At 43.7% G+C, this 13,217-nt stretch overlaps 2 protein-coding genes across 3 annotated transcripts; one reads left to right on the top strand and one right to left on the bottom strand.

Annotated features, from left to right (window-relative positions):
* Positions 1 to 1,853: 1,853 nt before the first annotated feature.
* Positions 1,854 to 3,527, bottom strand: LOC120659671 (V-type proton ATPase subunit G 1-like). Of its 2 annotated transcripts, none has more exons than XM_039937880.1 (4): positions 3,341 to 3,527; positions 2,887 to 2,984; positions 2,291 to 2,391; positions 1,854 to 2,211 (listed from the first exon to the last, which is right to left on the bottom strand). In XM_039937880.1, the coding sequence occupies exons 2-4, from the start codon at positions 2,972 to 2,974 to the stop codon at positions 2,068 to 2,070; spliced, it is 333 nt and encodes a 110-aa protein (XP_039793814.1). In that variant the 5' UTR covers positions 2,975 to 2,984; positions 3,341 to 3,527; the 3' UTR covers positions 1,854 to 2,067. The 2 variants fall into 2 exon arrangements, with proteins under 2 accessions (XP_039793814.1, XP_039793815.1); XM_039937881.1 differs by having other exon boundaries at positions 3,224 to 3,434.
* A 3,921-nt stretch (positions 3,528 to 7,448) lies between these two features.
* LOC120659670 (cycloartenol-C-24-methyltransferase 1-like) lies at positions 7,449 to 12,678 on the top strand. The gene is made up of 14 exons (XM_039937879.1): positions 7,449 to 7,657; positions 7,984 to 8,110; positions 8,902 to 8,968; positions 9,300 to 9,373; positions 9,532 to 9,616; positions 9,698 to 9,753; positions 10,026 to 10,080; positions 10,182 to 10,229; positions 10,614 to 10,697; positions 11,288 to 11,488; positions 11,664 to 11,789; positions 11,960 to 12,057; positions 12,174 to 12,252; positions 12,340 to 12,678. Exons 2-13 carry the CDS (start codon positions 8,028 to 8,030, stop codon positions 12,229 to 12,231), a joined length of 1,035 nt encoding a protein of 344 aa, XP_039793813.1. The 5' UTR covers positions 7,449 to 7,657; positions 7,984 to 8,027; the 3' UTR covers positions 12,232 to 12,252; positions 12,340 to 12,678.
* The last annotated feature ends 539 nt before the right edge of the window (positions 12,679 to 13,217 follow it).

Here is a 13,217-nt window from a genome sequence, read left to right as displayed (position 1 = left end):
TATAGAAAGGTGACGAGATTATGTTTGAATCCTTCATGGCCGTGGTTGTGCGGCGCGAGGAGAGGCGACGCGGCGGCGGGCGAGGGGCCGCTGCGCGAGGAGGGCAGTGGCGGCGCGGGGGAGGAGTGGACCTTTGGGTGCGAGGAGTCTGACAAGGACGGCAAGGATTTCGGCGCCATGGACGTTCGCTTGGGCGGCCGATGCATCAGGTTGGTTTTTTTATGCTTTGTAAGTTCAAAATGCATTTAATATTGTGTGATGTTGGGATCGTCGTCATCCACATGCGCCCGGAGTTGTCCTCCACCCGCAGGTGTTGGTGTCGTGAGGAATAGAGAGATGAGAAGCTGCAGGGCGCTGGTTTGCTTGCTCGGTTGTGATAGAAGCAAAGGAGAAGGAGGTAGTGTGCTGCTGAATGGTTTCGGCAAAAGGATATGGTGCTTCGATTAGCTGCTTCCCTACCAGCGGAGGAGGGATTCAATCTGCTACTTGATGGCGTTTGGAAGCTATCTTCATCGTGAAAGCTTTATCTCTTAAATGTCCATGTTTAGTGGTTGTGCATAACTCATTTTGACTGATTAGTTGTTCAGTGAAGTAGGGAGATCGATACTTGAACTGATTAGTTGTTCAGTGATTGTGCATAACTCATTTTGAGTTTTATAATTTCTTGATGAAAGTAGCTTAATATCTAATTTAGATTTTTTTTAATGGTACACGGATTGCGGAGGAGATAATCCACTCTAAAGACTCTCACACAAATGTTTATTTTCACAACTTTAACCTCAATGCTTATTTTCACCATATATATAGTTTATTTAAAATATTTATTGCCACTAAAATTTAGTGTGGTTATTTTTTTGCAATATTGTTTTTCAACCACGTGCGGCACGCACGTGCACACTACTATTTCAGTTAAAGACTCTGATAAGTTATAGTGTTTGTAAATATGAAGACTGGTTATTTAGGAGATTCTTGTGCCATTAAGATGTACATTTCTAAAAAAACTACATGTATAAATACATGTATTTTTTGTCCAAAACAAGCTAAAAGTGTGGCTTTTCAGCCGGATAAAACTAATTATGTGTTGTATTTGTTGACTTTTGATGCCACAAACACTTGGAAAGAGGAATGACGATGAACGGAAAAAAGGAAGATTGGCCATCAGTTTTCGGATGGAAATTTTTTGTAGTCTTATTTGCTCTTTCTCAAATTGGATTGGTTTGGAAGTATAGAAGTCGGGAAAGATGTATAGTTGTCAATAATAAGGTCTTGATGTTCCTCCTGGATTCAGATAACCATGAAAATGGTGAATATGTTGGATGTTGTTCGAGTATGAAGTCTGGTAATTTAGGAGATACTAATAACGTTGAGATGTACATTTTTAAAAATTGCTTGTATAAATACATGTATTTTTTGTCTAATGGAAGTTAAAAGTCCTTATGGTGCATACATCTTTATCATAAATATAAAATTATTGTTTATTAAATTTTTTGAACATAAGATGCCGTATGTGAATTTATGCTAGAAATCTCTTAATTTTAAAACAAACATGTGCGGCACATAGACACTACTAGTTAAAAATAGCAACCATAGGAAACCATGACTTGTTGAACAGGAACACCACAACTTTTTTTTGCAGAGGTTGCACTCCATGATTTTGATTGCAGGTCTGAAGCGACATATAGGAAACTAGGAGCACTAGATTGGGACACAGCATCACTTAGCTTGTCAGCCAACCAGCTAACAGTACTATTCTCTCGTACTAAATCAACACCAGCTAACAACCAGTCAGCAGTATTATTCTCTCATAACAAATCAGCACCAGCCATCAGACACAACCAAGCGAACACAGCGAGTATGTTCAAAATTTGAACATGAAGAAAATATTTACCAATATACCAAACAAAGCAAGATCTGACAGTACCAGTACGGTTGCTGCTCTACTGCAGCAGCTTATTCCGTGGTCAAGGAATTACAGCCATAAGTCAAATTATTTCTCACCACGCTCTCCGAAATAATAAATGGACAGATGATACAAGCTTCCAATCATATTTTCAGGCACAGCAAGGCTCAGTTTTTCACGGTGGTGACATGCCTCAGAAGCATCTGGATGACTTCTGGGGAGATGCTTGCAGCCTGTTGATTGAGCTGTTCGATCTTCGCCGCCGTCTCCAGCTCGAGACGCTTGACATTTGCACCAGAGTCACCGCTGCTCTGTAGTAGACAACAAGATAGAAGTTAGGCCCCTGAAATCCTATGGGGAAAAAAGAACAGGATGCACAGGTGTGCGTACCTCTGCAACCTTCCTCTGGAATTCAGCCTCCATCTGTTTACGGTATTCAGCTATTTCCCTCTCAGCCTCCTCTTTCGCTTGCTTAAGCCTTGCCGACTTAGCTGTTGGATACGGAAAAAATTCAAGTTTACATTGCAGCCTATACAAATGGGGAAAGCATATCCTTCTGCTTTTCATCTACATAGCTATTTATGATTTCCAGAGTAGTTTTGCAACGATACAGATTAGCTATCAGACAAAGAGAAGTAATTCCCAACCTTAAATTGCACAAAGATTGTTAAAAGCAAGTTTGTAAATTAAACTGAGTTGCAATATTGGGTCAGATGAGATAGCCTAATAGGCTGAAACAGGTGTGAAATTATGGTAACATATGCAAAATGTGAGTCTACGCCCAAGGCAAAGCCACAACCGAGATGCCGATTTCAATGCAACCTCGCAACGCGAAAGGTCTATGTATCGACAATGGCATTGAGAACAAACATATGGATGGCATTGAGAACAAACACAAGCCCGAACTCATGCTCGGCTAACTTGCTCAACAACGCTACGCTAGATCCGCAATGGCTGAGCCGAACGAAAAGATAGGGAAGCATTACCAGCCCTAGCCGCATTGACGATCTGCTGCGCCTCCTGCTCCGCGGCCAGCAGCTGCTGGATCCCGCTCTGGCGCCTGCTCGCGTCCATCTCTCGGGCCCTGGACGAAGGAACAGGATTCAGAAATCGGCAAAACACGTCAGCAGCTCTCAGATCAAGCACCCCACTACGCCAGACGGGAAATTCCCCGCCGTCCAGCACGCGGCGGAGGAGACCGCCGAATCCGCGACGAGCTGGACAGCTCGCGTCCCAGTAGCCCGGCGAGAGAGAGAGAGAGAGAGAGAGAGAGAGAGAGAGAGAGAGAGAGAGAGAGAGAGAGAGAGAGATCTGGGTTCCAGCCTTGCAGGGATCGCACCGCGGATCGATCCGACGGGACGTACGAGCGATCCCGGTCGGATCTGGACGCGGCCGCGAGCGATTGGGAGACGAGGGGAGGGATCTCAGCGCGGGGGGTACCTGGATCTGAATCGGGGACTTCGGCGACCGGAGCGGAGGGCGGCGGCGGCGGTGGAGCGGCCGCGAGGATGGGGAACGAAACAAATCGGGGTCCCTCTCTGGAGGACTCTGGCTGGCCAGCGGATATACGACGTGGCTCCCCACCTCCACGCCGGTCGCCGGGAACGGATTTGCTTGATTTTTTTTTGACTGGATGCTTGTACTAGTATAAAAAAAATCGTGGAATCCAATACAAATACCGTTTTGAAAAGAAAAACAGAAAAACAAAAACACCACCGATAGCTTGGAATACGAATATGATGATGGAAATCTATACAGTAAATCACGAGGGATAAAACAATCGTAACTGTAAAAATGATTCACAGGAACGTTCTGTTTTTTCCATAAAAACAAGTCAAGCGAAAGGTAAACTCCTCGCTGTGCTCGCCGCAAGACTTGTCTCTCATGGGCATGGGCCAAGGTTCGGGGGTTTCTTTACCCGGGTAAGCCAGCTAGGCTTCCTCTTAATGAAAAAATGGTGGGGCCGTTTCACACCCCCGGGTAGAGTTTTTTTTCATAAAAACAAGTCAAAAGTTAATCCACTCTAAAAGGGGTGGAGCTACTATACAATTGATATGCCCTTAAAAATACATATAGAAATAGTCACCATTTTTAGGATGAGTGATACCCTCACCCGGCTCTAGATAACCTGTTCGATTGGTTTGGGCCAGCCGCCGCTGCTGGCTAGCGCGTTTTCCGTGGCTGGCTGGCTGGGCTTATTTCCCCCTCATATTTCACTGTAGCTCCATCCAGCGCAGGCGTCTGGCCCAGCTAGCCGAATTGGGCAAGAAATGGCTATTATTTGTAGGAGCCGGTGATACCATGATCCACCCCCATAAATGTATTTGTAGGGACGGTCACATTACCCGTTCCTAAAAATCAAAATTTATCTACGAGAAATAGAGACTCGTACCGCGTCCAACCTAAAAAATATGGTTTTACCCACTTCTAAAATTCTTTCTTCAGTATTTTTTCGCACTAGTAAAGTACTGTTAGTGTTGTAGCCGCGCCTAAATATATTCCGGCCACGTTAGACGTTTCAAGTTATGTGAATACACTAAGTGTAACTCAGCAGATTCTTTAAATAATCCTCCATCTTAAATCTGGATGGTGGAATAAAAAAACACACAGATCTTCTACGGAAGATTTTAGGGAGGCCTCTAAATCCGTTCCTCTATCCTCTATTCTTGGAGAGTCTCTAGCAGCCACTCATCCACTAAAAAATGGGTTCCACCCTTTAGATTGAAAGAAGAGGGTAAGATCCAGAGACCACGACTACAATTGAGGTTAAAAAAAACAGCCCTCAAAATATAGAGGAAGCCCTTACTCAAAAAAAATATTTTTCCGAACCATTGCTGAAGATGCTTTAACATCAGTATTCCTCTTTTTTCGCATATATGAATTCTAACTTAAAGAAATGGTATGTATATAAGTATATATATTTTAAAAGAATATTTTTTTACCGGATACTCATTGTGTTGTTGTGCTAGTGATACCCACGTGCGAAACGATATTCTTATATGACCATCGAGAGTTTATACTTGGATCCCGTTTGGATCCAATACCTAATCCATTAGCTGCTTAGCTGAAATTAGAAACAGCCAGCTAATTGGATAGTTACTATTTAGCTAGTTACTATTAGAAGAGTTTTAACTGCGCACTAGCTTGTCTCCTGTTGAAACCCATTCCAGGTACAATGAACCAACCAGATATTTATAAGATCTAATTAAGTGTAGATTTGGACCCATCGGGTTAATTAAATGTACAATTAACTGATGGATCTAAATCTACACTTAATTAGATCTTATAAACATTTTGGTAGGTTCATTAAATAGGATATTGTCCTAGTCACGGCTTTAATTAATTCGAGGCGAAAAGGAATAAAAAGTTGAGCAATTTCTTTCGAATTCCTATGAACAGTCTCTCTCATATATATCAACTCTAGAGCAGAGTCGATCTCTTTCATATATATCAACTCTAGAGCAGGGCAGATGATGGACAAAAGTGGCCATGGTCCCCCCTGATCAAAGGAGGACTTAAGCTTTACCACACAAGTGTGCAGAAATTGCAAATCTGGTCCCCTCTCATTTCCCGTTCAAGCTAGCTCATACGGAACTAACCTACGGCTGGAGGCGCTAGCTGTACTACTGTGCTGTCGATCTGGACTGCACAAAGCACATACGACCCGAGACCCACCATCTTTTTCGGTTATCTGGCAACATCCATCTGGGCCGTGTTTGGATGCAACCACGAAAACTTTTGCACTAAAAGACGAATGCCCGCATGCAGTACTAAATGAAGTCTATTTGCAAAATCTTTTTAGGAATGGGTGTAACTTTTCGAGACGAATCTAATGAGCCAAGTTCCATCATGATTGGCTACAGTGATGCTACAGTAACCGTGCTCAAACATCCTCCGATCGTGCGGTCAAATGCCTCATTAGCTAGAACAACTGCTACAGTACCATAATTGTGGAGGTAATTTTGTAATTAGACTTTATTTAATACTCCTAATTAGTGGTCAAAGCATCGTTTCTCTCTCATCAAAACATTTTCACTCCACAACCAAACATGGCCCTGGTCTCTCGTGCTAGCTGGCAACAACAAGGGACGCCACGAGACCGTGGCGTGGCGTGGGCAACACTGGTGAACCGGATCGCATTGGTAGTATCGACGAGACGGCAAGCACGGACCTCTCGGCGCACGCACAATATGGCACACAGCCGAGTTCGGCGGCCGGAGTGGGGACGCATGGTGGGGGAGGGGCCAAGAGGTGTCGGGCGCTCTGTCTCATAGCTAGAGGAGTATGGTGTGTACATCGCGAGACCGTACGTGTCAGCAGGAACTTGCCTGCCATGTACGTACGTGCGCCCCGGTGGCAAGCACCAGACCCAGGTTGTCCGAGTGCGGCGACGACGGACGCCCTCGCCCGTGTTGCCACTTGCCAGCGCCGATGCTGCGAGGTTCGTGATGACGACGCGTTTCCATTTGCCGACTCCGGATTGATGCACACACGCTGTGACAGACTGCGCTAAAAGCCAAATCAAAGGCGGATGCTGACGTGTCAATTTGACCCGAGGGCATGTGGTGCGTGCTCATCCTTTTCCTTTGTCGACACTCCGCCGACTCATCCACCACTACTACCTGTGCCGTTCTGGCAACATCTGGTGTCAACATCTGCTGGCTCATAGCTGTAGCGAAAGATGCAGACGAGCCAGACTAGCTTTATTCATCAAAAAACTAAAAGATGGAGATCGACGAGATCGACTTTATTCCGAAGGAGAGAGAAAAAAAAGATGCCATGCACATGAGACGACGGGGCAAAAGGCAAAAAGGCAGGGGCAATACGGGGCATGTGCCTCAGCTCTGGGCATCGGTAGTATCGAAGGGAACCTCATCGTCGACGAGGCGACGGTTGTCGCTCGCCGCGGTTGCTCGCACGTGAGCAGCAATTATCCATGTATGTATGCAACGTCTTGCTTCCTTTTCTTTTACTTTTGCTAACAAAAGGATTAGTGTTTGTAGGGCACGATCGGAAAATGGAGCACCAACGTCGCAGCTATGGTTGGTTGTCTATTGTCATGCATGCATGCGGTGGGAGAGAGGACCTGTCAGATTTAATTATTGTAATTTTCATTTCTGACATGATTTTCTTTCTTCTATTGCTGCTTGCTTTCCTTAAGCTTGGTATAGCACGTAAGGTAAAGGTATGCAACCTGTTCGGCTGGCTTGACCAATCGCGGCTGGGTTAGCTTTTCCCCCGCCAAACAAGCTGATAATCCATGGATGTTGGAGCGGGCACAAACATAGTAAAGAGGATGAGTTATCAAAAACTATTATTCATTTAGATTATTGCCTGTATATTTATCATAAAAAAGGAGGTGCAAGAGACCGATTCGAACTTTTTGCGGAGTGGAGCAGTATTTTGCCAAAAAAGCATTTGATTTTAAGATCTGTAACTTCGGTGGGCAGTGACCTCAATGGCATAGCAAGTCGGTATCCCCAGGAAAACATATGGTATCCCAAAAGGCAATACATATATCAAACTCAAACAATTTTGCCTTTGGGAGGAAAATAGTAGCACATTTCCAAGTGGACATCGGTATCCCCAAAATGACCTTGGCCCCTTCTCGTTAAACCCATCGGCATCGCCTCCCGGGCCGACCTCCGCTCCGCCTCCGCCTCCGCCAAGCACGACGACGCTCGTCCTCCCCGTGCTGCGGTGGGGTGCGGGCGGAGGTCCATCCAGCCCGGCCAACCTCTCCACCCGCTGCCGCTGGTAAGGACGCCCTGCTTCCAGACGGATTGGGCGCGCTCACCCTTCTCTCCGATTTGCCGCGGGGGCCGCGAACCCGGACCCTTTCTTCCTCCTCGATCCGCCCACTTCGCGGCGGCGGATTCGTTTGCGCGTTCCGCTAATCCTTTCGTCTGGACCGCGCCCCGCGCGCGCTGCTCCTCCCTCTGCCGCCCTGCTTCGCGCCGCCGCCGCCCGCTGTCGCCGGCCGGGCCGGCGCGACGAGGGGAGGAGGGGCGCGCAGGTGCGGGATTGTTCCAGAATCTTGGAGAGAAATGGGAGGGCTCTAATCGCTGCCACGACGATTTCAGGTGCATTTGATCCACAACCGGCGGCGGCGGCGAGGAGTTTCACGATGTCCAAGGCAGGAGCCCTGGATCTTGCGTCTGGCCTTGGAGGGAAGATCAACAAGGCGGAAGTTAAGTCGGCAGTCGATGAGTATGTTTCTGAATCTCGGCAGGTCTTTGTGGGTGGCACGGTCGTAGTTCCGGGGATGTTGTGGGGCTCCCAGCGATGTCTGCGAATAAATTAAACAGAGGAGTTGACTGTACTTACACTCCATATAACTGCAGCTGCTTCTGTGTTCTCTAGATTTAGATTTCCATGCATCCATGCTATAATCCGCTCGCGAATTTTCTTCGTATGTCTAACTAAAAGGATGGGATCCTCAATTTTTGCTGTTTTGTAGGATAATTTTTTCAGAAGACTTTCATTTTTTTAGATGAGGGCTTTTAGAACCAACAACCATGTGCTTTGTGTCATAAACTCACCAACAATTACTTGATAGTGATGTTGCTCTTGATCTGTTCCATGTTTATTTGTTCATTGGACTAAATGTGCATCTGATGTTGTATGATCAGTATGTCACTATCTGCCGCGTCTAATACTAGCCATCTCAACTGTTTCATTCATATAAACAGAGTACTGTACTGTGTAAATTGTGGAGTGCAACATTATTAGCCTAGCTTATGTTCCGGTCTATCAGTCTATCACTATCTCAACTTAGTTCTCCACATAACAGATTAAGTTGTTAAACTGTCCTTTCATACAGTACATACCATTAAAGAGCCATCTAGATATTCATCTTTCCCCTTTGCATGCAACATACTGTGGAAGCTGCTGAACGGAACTAGCATCCTGGTTCATATTATGCTCATTCCTTCCAAAGAAAGATTCATCTAGGAATCATTTTTTTTTACTCTGATTTTTATGTAAAATTATTTTATAAGGTATGAGAAATATCATGGATATTATGGAGGGAAGGAGGAAACAAGAAAATCCAACTACACTGATATGGTAATATGACCTTTCGAATAGAGCTTTCTTTAATAAATTCGATGCCCCTTATTCTAGTTGTAATATGGTTTTGTAGTTAAGTTGCAGCTGCTGCAACTTAAAACTTTCTCTGCTTGCAACTCTCCTTGACTAGACTCCCTTGAGGATATATGTTATTCGAAAAGAGAGTGAAAAATATTGGCAGAAAGACATCTTTAGATAACATATCAATGATGCTGAAACTGGTTTTTGTTCTTCATGACCTATGGCAGTAGCATTGGAGTGAGAGGCTATTTACTTTGTAACATTTTCATGTACTTATCATCAGCCGATTCTTTTTCTGATTGACCAGGTTAATAAATATTATGATCTAGCCACTAGCTTCTACGAGTATGGTTGGGGCGAATCCTTCCACTTTGCTCACAGGTGAGAACTCTCTTGCAGAACCTTACCCTTGCAGAAAATTCTGTATTATTGGTCTTGGATTTATCAGAACAAATAAGTGTTTTAGTGCCTATTCTAAAGGTAACATTGGCTATAATTTTCCATGGTCCATGTTAATTGTACTATGCTTCTTATGTTAGATGGAGTGGAGAATCCTTACGTGAAAGCATCAAGCGACATGAGCATTTTCTTGCCCTGCAGCTTGGTTTGAAAGCAGGAATGAAGGTCAGTTGTCATATCGAGTTCTATGTGAGAGTTGTTTTTGCTGATCTTATAATAAATGTGTGCTTTCATTTTTAACTGTAGGTTTTGGATGTGGGCTGTGGAATAGGTGGACCACTACGAGAAATTGCAAGATTTAGGTTTGATTCTTGATCCTAAGTTCTTTACTGCTGGTGAATTATGATGTCCTTAGCTGTAGCTCTTTAACATACTGGCCAATGTATTAGAGTTGACTAATCTTTATCACTTAAAGATTGGCACTTCTGGTGAATTTGCTTTAGAGGGATGGTGCCTTCTCAAACAAAGCAAAATCTTCATTTATTTAGAGCACTGCCTTCTTTCGTTTCAGTATTGATCCATTTTATGCTAAAAATCCCGCAGCCAATTGAATCTTGCAATGTTTTTCCTGCAGCTCAACTTCAGTTATTGGGTTGAATAACAACGATTACCAGATAACCAGGGGAAAGGTTATTTGTAACCACATTTGACATTTGTTAAATTAACATTTTGAATTGTTACACTAGTTATCATGTTGCTTTTAATGCTAACATGATGTTTTGATATTCAGGAGCTCAATCGGTTGGCAGGAGTTAGTGGAACCTGTGATTTTGTCAAGGTATAGTTAGCCTATCGGCTAGGTCAAATTTCTTGCTTGGTTCAGCTCTTGTATTTACTCGCTACTCTTTTCATTGGTATTGACAGACAAGCCATTGCAATTGCTTTGCTGTTGAAAAATAATAAAGTAACTAATGTCCTCTTAGTGCAAATTTTGTTAACAGTTCTATGCATTTGCATGGCTGTATAAATTAGTTGCAAGGTTGATGCTTTTCAGTAGTACTTAGAAAGATTTACATTGTCCACAGTTTGCCGTATTAGTCTATAATAGATGCAGACTTTATGAAGACATCGTTCTTTTTAACATAATGTTGATGCCTGTAGATGGATTCCTTGGAATTACTGTTAAGCTAAAGGGCAATGCTGATATTTGTCTGTAATGCAGGCAGACTTCATGAAGATGCCGTTCGATGACAACACTTTTGATGCTGTTTATGCCATAGAGGCGACATGTCACGCACCTGATCCAGTAAGGTTTCATTTTATTTTTCAAATTTCTAGTTCTGTACTAGGATTTATCATCAATTTTAAGGCAGCATAGCCATTTTCATCCTCCAGTTTTCCACTAAGGCTCACTTTCGTCCCTCAATCATTAAAAGGGAAAAATCCATTTTTCAACCCTGAACTATCACGATAGTCCGATTTTCAACCCGGAACTACAAAACCGGACATCCTACACCCTCAACTCTTCAAAACTGTGCAGATTACCCCCCACGAACCTAAACAACCCGGTTTTGGTCCACGTCATCCGGTTTTGTCCACATCACCCATTCAACGTGGCACCTCTCCTCTCTCTCTCTCTCTCACAGACAAGTGGGCCACCCACCTCTCCTCTCTTCTCCTGACCATGTCCACGGCACAGCGATGGGCGCGGCGGATGACATGCAGGATGAGGGACAAAATTGAACCGTCGGGAGAATTTTGAGGACTGAAATGGCCATTTTGATAGTTGAAGGATGAAATTGACCCACGGTAGAAAGTTTAAGGATGAAAATGGCTATATGGCCGAATTTTTATCTTTGTTGTATTGGAAACTAAATTGGTATTTTTGTTGCAAAGGTTGGCTGCTATAAGGAGATATATCGTGTATTGAAGCCTGGTCAGTGCTTTGCTGTATATGAGTGGTGCATTACTGATCACTATGATCCAAACAATGCAACCCATAAAAGGATTAAGGATGAAATTGAGCTTGGCAATGGCCTGCCGGATATTAGAAGCACTCACCAATGTCTTCAGGCAGTAAAAGATGCTGGGTTTGAGGTAAGACAGATGCTACACTTTCCCCTGTCTTCTGATCATGTTCTGCTACAGTTTACCTGCTGTAAATACACCATTGACAAAGCAATGTACTACTCGTACTTCTTTCTGCTTGATATGATGTAGTTTCATAGCTTAGCTAGTGGATTAAGTTGTGTAAGTATTTTTCTTCATGCAGGTTGTTTGGGATAAGGATCTTGCCGAAGATTCCCCCTTGCCTTGGTACTTGCCCTTGGATCCAAGCCGATTTTCCTTAAGTAGCTTCCGTTTGACGTCTGTGGGACGTATGGTCACTCGTACAATGGTGAGGCCAATAATTGTTTGTTTATTCAGATCCTTCATGTTTTACTTGTTCTGTCTGATTGTCCTGCGGAATCAAATAAATGCCATCCTCTGTCCAAGGATGAAAATTGACAATTAGGGCATAGTAAAGCTTTATGACCGCGCATTGAGTCTCTTGTTGATACTATTCAGGTCAAGGCGTTAGAATACATTGGTCTTGCTCCACAAGGAAGTGAGAGGGTCTCCAATTTCCTAGAGAAGGCTGCAGAAGGTCTTGTAGAGGGTGGCAAGTAAGTCTGTTTCTGAACCAGAAAGCAGAATGACATAAGAACAATTTCATTAACTTACTACACTTACTTTTGCACTGAATTTTCTCTCTTGTTTACTGTTGAATAACCAACCACAGGAAGGAAATCTTCACGCCGATGTACTTCTTTCTGGTTCGGAAGCCTCTTACAGAATGAGCCCATCAGAGCACATTTAAGGTAATATAAAAATTTGCCTGCTCCCAAGATCAATTCTGTATTGGTTCTGTTATGTGTTTCTAAGTGGTTGTTTGTTTATGTTTCCAGAGAGAAAACAAGGAGTCATTGCGAGGAAGCTGAATGAAGATGCAGAATGAGAAATCTGCAATCAAGATACTGGAGTTCTTCTCCCTAGGAAGAGAAGTAGTGGAATGTGCTAACTGTTGAGCATATATTTGTTGGATTGTTTTGTTTGCGTGAGCTTCCTTGGTATAGTGTTTGTGCTGTTCTTGGACTGACAATTTGAATCCCTTTCCTTGTCCTAAGCTCAGTAGTATAAAATAAGTTGGTTTATACAACTCCTTTGATTGATGTACTAAATGTCGAAATAATTTTGGGTGGTGGTTCGGAGATTTGTCCAATCTAGTACAATTCCTCTGTTTTTTATTTGGTTCTCTGAGATTCAGTATTAGCAGAATGTGACAGTTTAAGTTCTCTGAAGAAGTGGAGCTGTTAACCTTATGTTGGCTCTTTTCGTCTTGATTCTTGAGGAAAACAGCAAAAGGCCTGCTGCAGTGTGCAACTACTTCATGCAAGGAAGATAAGGATTGTCATATGCAGCATTTGCCCCAGGGTTGCCTTTTATTGGGCTACCTGTGAACTGAAGTCTGAAGATGGTGAAATCATCTGGAGTTCTTTTGCTCTCCTTTTCGGCTGGGAAGCTGGAACCATGCTGATTGCAATACAAGTCCTCTGCTCTTCAACCAACCAACATGTATAAGAATGCTTTGGGTTACGGGTCATGTGAAATTGCACGGCCTGTGTGCTAATCAAACTAATGGGATGAATTTCACTGGGGGCTATTATCTGGCTTGTGGAAACTAGATACTAGGTAGAAGCCATGGCTGCATAAGGGTGTGTTTGGTTGGACTTTTGGTTGTGGCTTTTGCCTCCAAAAGCCAACATCCAATCAAAGGGGTTGGCTG

Source organism: Panicum virgatum, chromosome 2N, assembly GCF_016808335.1.
Source record: "Panicum virgatum strain AP13 chromosome 2N, P.virgatum_v5, whole genome shotgun sequence".
NCBI classification, from domain to species: Eukaryota; Viridiplantae; Streptophyta; class Magnoliopsida; order Poales; family Poaceae; genus Panicum; species Panicum virgatum.
This window is presented reverse-complemented; position numbering and strand designations above follow the sequence as displayed.

What these genes read in the sequence shown, in the direction of transcription:
- LOC120659671 (XM_039937880.1), bottom strand. Translation starts at nt 2,974, where the DNA reads ATGGACGCGAGCAGGCGCCAGAGCGGGATCCAGCAGCTGCTGGCCGCG. An exon ending in CGTCAATGCGGCTAGGGCTG is followed by an intron (nt 2,392 to 2,886) that starts GTAATGCTTCCC and finishes CGTATCCAACAG; the next exon opens with CTAAGTCGGCAAGGCTTAAG. An exon ending in TCCAGAGGAAGGTTGCAGAG is followed by an intron (nt 2,212 to 2,290) that starts GTACGCACACCT and finishes TGTCTACTACAG; the next exon opens with AGCAGCGGTGACTCTGGTGC.
- LOC120659670 (XM_039937879.1), top strand. Translation starts at nt 8,028, where the DNA reads ATGTCCAAGGCAGGAGCCCTGGATCTTGCGTCTGGCCTTGGAGGGAAG. An exon ending in AATCCAACTACACTGATATG is followed by an intron (nt 8,969 to 9,299) that starts GTAATATGACCT and finishes CTGATTGACCAG; the next exon opens with GTTAATAAATATTATGATCT. An exon ending in TAAAAGATGCTGGGTTTGAG is followed by an intron (nt 11,489 to 11,663) that starts GTAAGACAGATG and finishes TTCTTCATGCAG; the next exon opens with GTTGTTTGGGATAAGGATCT.